A 7,309-nucleotide genomic window follows, 5' to 3' on the forward strand; every position below is an offset into this window, starting at 1 on the left:
GACGCTGAACAGACAGATCGAGCAGAGAAACAACTCAACGATGTCGAGTAGAGCGTGGCCCTCACATGTTACACCTACGGTGAATCGCACAAGGCCATAGAAAAGAAGGCAAAAAAAAAAAAGGGGGGGTTCCGTTTCGTTTTTCTCATGGCGGAGACAAACGTACTACACTGAAAGCACGCTGCACATGGCTTTGCAAGGACGAAGGGTTGAAAAGTAAGTGATAACTGATAACCCCGACATCCCATTACGATTCACATAACAAATATGTACAAACTTTTGACACTGCGACAACGGGTTCTTTCAGCCTACAGAGCGTGGCTGCACTGCACACCCGCACGGCAAACGACGAAGAGAAGAGAACAAGGCAAAGCCCAAAACGGGACACGGGCTGCCACCGTCGAACACACCAGCCACCACCGTCGCTGCCGGGCTCCAGCAAGTACACAGCCCAAAATGGGACACGGGCCCAAAATGCATTCGCTACCATTACTCTAAGCTAAAAAGCTGCAGAACGGCAGATGGCCGCCACCGGCCTCGGTCGGGTGACCGGCCGGCGATCGATCACTCGTCCGGCACCACCTCCATGTTCTGCTCCTCGTACTTCACGCCCACGAGGAACGCGATGCTCACCTGCACAGATTGGCAAAGGAAATCGTCGTCAGCCGAAGCCGAAAAAGCGAGGTAAGACTCTTGACTTCTGCTGAGATTTGATCACCACACCAAACCAATATGTAGTTGTTACCTGCTTGGGGTCGTACACGGCGTACTCGTTGTACTCGAGCGGGCCGTCCTTGTTCGTGGACGGCACCAGCTTGCCGCACGGCACCGTGACGCCGTCCCTCCAGGTGAAGTGCTCCGACGGGTCGGTCGTCTTCCTCCCGACTCCCTTCACGCCCATCTTCTTCTCCTCCATGCGTTTCACGTCCTAGCAAAACACCACACGGCAGCAGCGTCAGGACCCAACCATGGCAACATTCTAGTTTTTTAGATAATGGCAACATTCTAGTAAACATGTCAAAGATCCAAAGATCAAAGATCAAAGATCAGAGAGTACCTCTGAGCCTGGCGTGCCTGTTATCTCCTGGATCTCTTTCCCCAGAGATGCCACCGCCAGGACCAGGTAACCCTCCGGACGATCCACCGCCGTGAAGCCGTAGCGCGCGGCTTCGGCTGCTGCGTCTGAGCAAACTATGGCTTTGCCAAACTGCGTCCATGGATCGAATAGTCTTTTAGAATCTTTCAGCACAATGCTAGGATGAGAAATGATTTGCATGGCCGACGAATTATTACCATGTATCCCGGCACTGGTATATGGCAGACAGCAGGCACGAAACCATCGCGCAGGTGCCTGAGCAAATTTGAACTTCTTGTTCCTGTGGAAAAGAGAAGAAGCTCATGTGATAATTGGTAAACCATTGCCTAGAGTACCCAAAAAGTGACAAATTTAATATCTGCGAGGGGGTTGAGTAGAAAGTTATAAACACTTACCACACCAGAGGAGAACTTTGTTCGGAAGTTTCTTTATTTCATCATAAGAAGGAAGAGCACTCGATTCAACAGCATATATCCGCTCGACAGTAGCACTGTAAACCTGATGAAAATAGGCATATTTCAAAGGAAAAATACGAATTTAAACGAAGATTCTTTTTTTCTAAACCAAAATGAATGGGAGTCCAATGTAGCACAATCTGGCATCTTACCACATCGCCAACCTTGACAGGCTCGTAGGTTTTCTCCAGATACTTCAGGATCATCTTATAGTCCTCCGAGTCTTCAACAACACGATTGATAGAACAGCCTAGTTTCTTGTAGCATTGAGACAGTGGGTCATCTAAAGTTGAACCAAACACATCACCAATAAGACGAGAAGCGACATTTATATCACGAACAGTCTCCAAACCAGAAGCCACCTGCATGCCATACGAATTATGAAAGAAAGAAAGAAAGATCAACAAAGCAGATTAAACAGACTATAAAAATAACAGTGTGAGTATAGATGCACTGTGCATCGTACATTGTCAGCAATCTGTTCATATCCCTTCATTGTATATGGACGAGTTGTGGGGAATAGGGTGAACCACTTATTGCTGATCTCCATCCAGAATGCGTCAGCAGCAGGCCCAGACTCTGGAGCAGACTCGACATCTTGTTTCCACTCTAGTAGCGTCTCCTCCCCTGCCAAATGGAACAGTTGATGAACTCTGCACGCCATGAGTCGCGACGATGATGAAGGAACTGCTAAATGCAATAAATAAGATAACCTAACCTCTTTTCAGATGGAGATCTGTAAGCATCCCGATAGGAAGGTCTGGCACATCATGGCCCATCTCTGTCAAAGCATACCTGTGACAAGAAGCTCTAAGAGTAAGCTCCATAAGAAACACATGATAGTTCATTATCCAAGCGGAAAAATAATAATAAAAGAACCACATTGTCTCAACTGAGTGACTCAGAAGTAGTGATTTATATAAGACCTGTATATTTCTTGGCTGCATAGTTGTTTCATGATAAAAGTAACAGAAGGGTCAAGCTTGCAGTGTGCTGCAGCAGCTCCCAACTGACGAAGAGCCACACCACCATGGCGCACATCAACACCATCATCCTATCAAGGAGAACAAAATACAACAACATTCATGGGTAATACAGGTATGAAATCAAAAAGAAATAAGCTAGAAGAGTAAAGTACCATGTCCAAGGGATACATCTTCATACACTTCTTCTTAAATTTCTTCTCTCTCTCCCATGGTTCAAACTCATTTCCAGTAACCTCCTCAAAAAGACGGACAAATTCCTTGATAGCATCATTGAAACGACTACCAAAATCTTCAACCCGTTCCTCTGCCATCTGGTCATGTCCAATAGGACCCTTCTTGTAGTATAGGTGCAAATGGTTCTCAGGCACCATGATCAGCTGCATAATGCATAACCTGCAAAGAGCCGTCTTAAGTTGCTAAATCCAGATACACTTGACTGCCACCCATTCCCTTAATATGTAATGAGAACATAATGCTTAATATGTAATGAGAATATAAACATACTGGTTAATATCGCCTCCTAAATCGCACACAGAAAAGGCACAATTGTAGATGATGCCATCCTTCTCATAGATATGTCCTCCGTCTTTCTCCAGTTTAGAATCTTTGTGCACTGCTCTTTTGCCTGCAAGTTTAAGCTGAAGAAAAAACAAGCAAATTACTAGAGATACTAAAACCAAAGGTGCAATTTATGAAATGCACTTGACCAGGCAACAACCTCTGCAGCCAAGGTCTCGATAGCCTCCTCAGTTGGATCAAGGTTGCCCAGCGGCAGCCCTCGGCCTTCTGGAACAACATCAGATGCAATATCATAAGCAGCCAAAGGTTGCTTTTCCTTCTTCTGGACGCTATCAATTATCCAATTCTCACTCACAACAGGAGTTCCACGCTCCCTGTGGTATGGTCCCAGATGTAAGAAGAAATCAATATTCAGTAATACGTTCCATCATCCAGTGTCGCAAGTATTTTTATTCAACCATCTTAATCCATTCTATCGCTGTTCAGAGGAAGGAATATATCAAAGAACAGAAGGCAAGGGCTTACAGTGCTTCGGCAAATCCTCCAGAGCCACCTTGATGTCTCTCAGCTGGGGAAGCCACTACACAAGTGACACCTGCGAGCACAAAGGAATGGACTCCCAACTGTGTTATCTTGCATTATGATGAACTAGATCAGACTAGATTAAATAGATAAGATACACACCAATCACGGAGTTGTTGACTTTCCCTCCATGCTTCATAATCTGCTCCTTGAAATAACCCTGTCCATTTTAGTACCAACAGAATTAGATTCCTGAAACCCATTAACATAGAGTGAATTGGAAGCAATGTTCAGAGGAATTACATGTGAGCGTGACATCCTTCCAGACAATGCAATCATCATGCCCGAGAAGATACCCTCGTCATCCAAATTACGTTTAGGGTACTTATTCCCTTCTTGTTGCTTCAGCCACTGCAGAAGAAGAAACAAAATGCAGCTTATATACAGTAACCCAAGACATGCAGCAAAGATAGCAAATAAATACTCAAAATGCAGCTTCGTTACCTTGCGCACGAAATCATTCTTGACATCATCAGGGACCTTTATAGGACCACCTCTCCTCGAAGGATTGTTAGTACTGAAGCTACAACATGCCCACTCACTGTGAGTCCCAGTGCACTTGTATTCCAATCCCTTACACTCGAGCTGACCACCGCATACGGGGCACTTGTCAAGAGGCCCATAAAACATCACATCCTCACTGCAGCGATGGAGCAAATCGTTACACTGAATCCACCATAAGACTAAATTCGATATTTTGATAAAAGAATAGTTTCATATTTTTAAATAGACAATACCATCTTGGGACAACTGCATCTTCTGATCCAGATGCATCCTGTTCATTGGCTTGGAGGATCTTGCGCATGTCCTCGATCGTGAGGTGTTCCCTTATGGCCTTGCAGAATTCAGAGAACTCCTTCACGGCTGTTGCCTTCCCATTCAGGTCAGATTCCTCCGCTTTGAGCTTCTTGTTCTTTGATGGCTCCTGCTCCCCGTCGTGCTCTTCATTGTCGGCTGTCTTCTTGTTCTTGGAGGGCGCTTGCTGGCCACCTTCCTGCTCTTTGCTTTCTGTCTTCTGCTTCTTCGGAGCAGCCTTCCCTTCTTCTTGGGAAGCCGCTAGTGTGCGTGATCTTGTCTCGTGTACCTGAAAAGATAATAACAGTTCAAAATGAGATTCGCACAAACAATTGGAAAGTGATTATTTTGAAAATAACTACTTTCCAATTGTTAAAACTGGAGACGACTTGGGGTTGGGGGTCTCCCTCATGATTGGAAAAACAGATGTCTTAACTCCTAATTCCTGAAGGCTAAAGCTTTAGTGAAGTTGATTCCAACACATATGAATCTACTTATTCAGAATCGTTGAACTAGCAACTAATAAACTAGTTACCCAACAAAACTACTGAATCTTAGATAATCTTTACCATCAATTGGCGAACCTGATTAGCAAGCTGCAAGCAAAGCACACTACTAATACTCAATAATCTCAGAGAAAACAAAGAGCTACTACTAGTCTACTACAAATTGAACACTCACAAAGGTTAAGGGCCAACCAAGAAACAATCCGTCCACACAAACAACTGCAAACTATAAGATCAAAGCTGCTATGAATAATGGATTAAAAGTTTAAAGAAAAAGATGGAGACGGCAATGCAAAGAGCAGAGGAGGCACAAGTACAACAGCGCAGACCATGATGACGCGTGGGCGAGGAACAGGAGGGAGCGGCGGCGAGCATCAGGGATCTCGAACCATCTCTCCACCCCCCTCCGCGGTTAAATATAAACGGGCTGGCTCGCTACGCTCGGTGGCGACTGGCGGAGTGGGTGTCGCCGCGGCCGCGCTCCAGGTGTTTGCCCTCCTCCGCCTGCCTGCCGCCGCGGCGACACGTAGCCCACCCACGCCCCCATGCGGACGCGGAGACGCTGGCACGCGCGCGCCGCTCTCTCGGGCTCCGCGAACCGTGGGGGTGGGACTGGGAGGGAGACGCGAGACGTGGGGGTGCGGAGATGCGGTGGAAATGAGGCTCGGATGTTTGGGGGGCGGTGGAAGCGGTCGGATGAAAAGCGGCGGCGTGCCGGCGCTCGCCGTTCGCCACGACCCGCTTCTGTACTACTCCTATACTGCTTCTTGTACAACTCCTATGTGTATATTGGTTGGGGTTTTCCCAAGATTCGTGTCCGCGTTCTCGCCCGTTCGATTAGGTCGGTGAGCATTTCAGCCGTTGGATGAGTCAATGAGAGCACTGAGGGCCCTTCTCTCATGTGACCTCGCTGTGTTGGGGATTTTTGTACTCGGGAAATATAGGACTTTGGTACGCAGGATTGTCAAAATACGGGTATAGAAAAAAAAAAGTAGGAATTGACTGTTTGGATTCCTACGGGATTTAAAAACACATAAAAGTTTTAAAACTACCGTTTGATAGTTATACAGGAAAAACGTAGAAATTCAAGACACGGGAAGAAGAAAACACGAGCGGAGCCATCATTTCGCTTATTCAAACAGCATATTTGCAAACGAAAAGTAATTTATGAATAAAACTTCTACATACGTGTTTTTAGTGAACTAAAAGCAAAGGTTGAAAAATAAACTTCAAATAAAAACCTAAAAATCAACTCCAAATTTAAGGTTCAAAATTGAAATTTTGGTTGATAAGCATAAGCGAAAAGATGAGACCCGAGATAAGACATCATGCTAATTTCCCTCCAAAATTCCTCTACAATACTTTATTCCATAGGAATTTCAAAGGGATTGGTAGGAATCAATCATTTATTTCAAAGGGTCTTATAGGATTATTTTTCATAGGGTATAAATCCTTTGGAATTTATATGTTTTTCCTTTGTTTTAAAGAAGGCCTAATCAAATAAATCGTCGATACCATAGTGATCTTACACGAAATTCAACCATGCATCTCTACTGTCTATTCTACTCCAAGAATTTCCTTTTTTTTCCATGTGAGGTTCTGTCGACGGTGAGTACCCGTAGACCGGATATAGAAGGTATTGGGGTACGCTGGTACGAGGATCTACGTAATACGACATCAAGGAAATAAGAGACAAAGATTATACTGGTTCAGGCCCCTTAGCGGGTAATAGCCCTAATCCAGTTGATATGGGATTATATAGAAAGAACCACAGATTACAAAGGGAGTAGTAGAACTCGGCGGTACCGACGAGACCATAGTCAAGTTGATTCGACTAGATCACCCGGCGACTTGGCTCCTGTAGTCTCCGACTTCGTAGGCTATGGTCGTTGTGTAGGCTCTGAGATTTGATCCCTTAAGTTCCCTCGGGGGGTCCCTTTTATATCGCAGGTCAAACGGTCTCCAAGTAGGACTCGGAGACACCGTACCCTGCACGATATAGTAACGACCCAGTCCTATACGGGTAGTAACCTTTCCATTGGCAGACTTCGTGATGGATTTCCTTAGCGTATTCAGAGAATGTCCGTATATGCACCGATATACTGTATTGCCGTATAGCATACATCGAAGAGTAGAGGTTATACCTTATCCGTAACCTTGACAGTAGTCCCCGACTTCAACTTAAATGAACTCATGTAACCAATCGCGACTTCTGATATCGGAATTGTTGTCGCTCCCGACTGGTCGATCTCGGTGTGAGGGCCGTAGAGACAAAGAGCGTTTGACAACACCATGTGAAGTCCAACGGTTATGAGTGAATTTAAATTAAAGTCCAAGAAACCGCCTCGCGTAACGGACCTAGAAATTTCC

General features: G+C 45.4%; 1 protein-coding gene across 2 annotated transcripts; it reads right to left on the reverse strand.

Annotated features, from left to right (window-relative positions):
• Positions 1-224: 224 nt before the first annotated feature.
• Positions 225-5,657, reverse strand: LOC127764619 (protein ADP-ribosyltransferase PARP3). 2 transcript variants are annotated; one of them, XM_052289519.1, is made up of 19 exons: positions 5,269-5,657; positions 5,115-5,165; positions 4,376-4,722; positions 4,083-4,278; positions 3,882-3,989; positions 3,741-3,798; positions 3,582-3,651; positions 3,256-3,430; positions 3,042-3,175; positions 2,690-2,930; positions 2,478-2,605; positions 2,270-2,346; positions 2,018-2,178; positions 1,704-1,913; positions 1,492-1,594; positions 1,294-1,376; positions 1,058-1,207; positions 746-928; positions 225-633 (listed from the first exon to the last, which is right to left on the reverse strand). In XM_052289519.1, exons 1-19 carry the CDS (start codon positions 5,269-5,271, stop codon positions 565-567), a joined length of 2,547 nt encoding a protein of 848 aa, XP_052145479.1. In that variant the 5' UTR covers positions 5,272-5,657; the 3' UTR covers positions 225-564. The 2 variants fall into 2 exon arrangements, with proteins under 2 accessions (XP_052145479.1, XP_052145480.1); XM_052289520.1 differs by lacking the exon at positions 5,115-5,165 and having other exon boundaries at positions 5,269-5,656.
• Between the last annotated feature and the right edge of the window lie 1,652 nt (positions 5,658-7,309).

The sequence above is a fragment of the Oryza glaberrima genome, chromosome 2 (genome assembly GCF_000147395.1).
Source record: "Oryza glaberrima chromosome 2, OglaRS2, whole genome shotgun sequence".
Taxonomy (NCBI): Eukaryota; Viridiplantae; Streptophyta; class Magnoliopsida; order Poales; family Poaceae; genus Oryza; species Oryza glaberrima.

Excerpts from the sequence above, each read along its gene's own strand:
- LOC127764619 (XM_052289519.1), bottom strand. Across the intron at positions 1,914-2,017 it reads ATGAACAGATTGCTGACAAT|GTGGCTTCTGGTTTGGAGAC; the intron begins GTACGATGCACA and ends TATGGCATGCAG. Across the intron at positions 929-1,057 it reads CAGGCACGCCAGGCTCAGAG|GACGTGAAACGCATGGAGGA; the intron begins GTACTCTCTGAT and ends GTGTTTTGCTAG.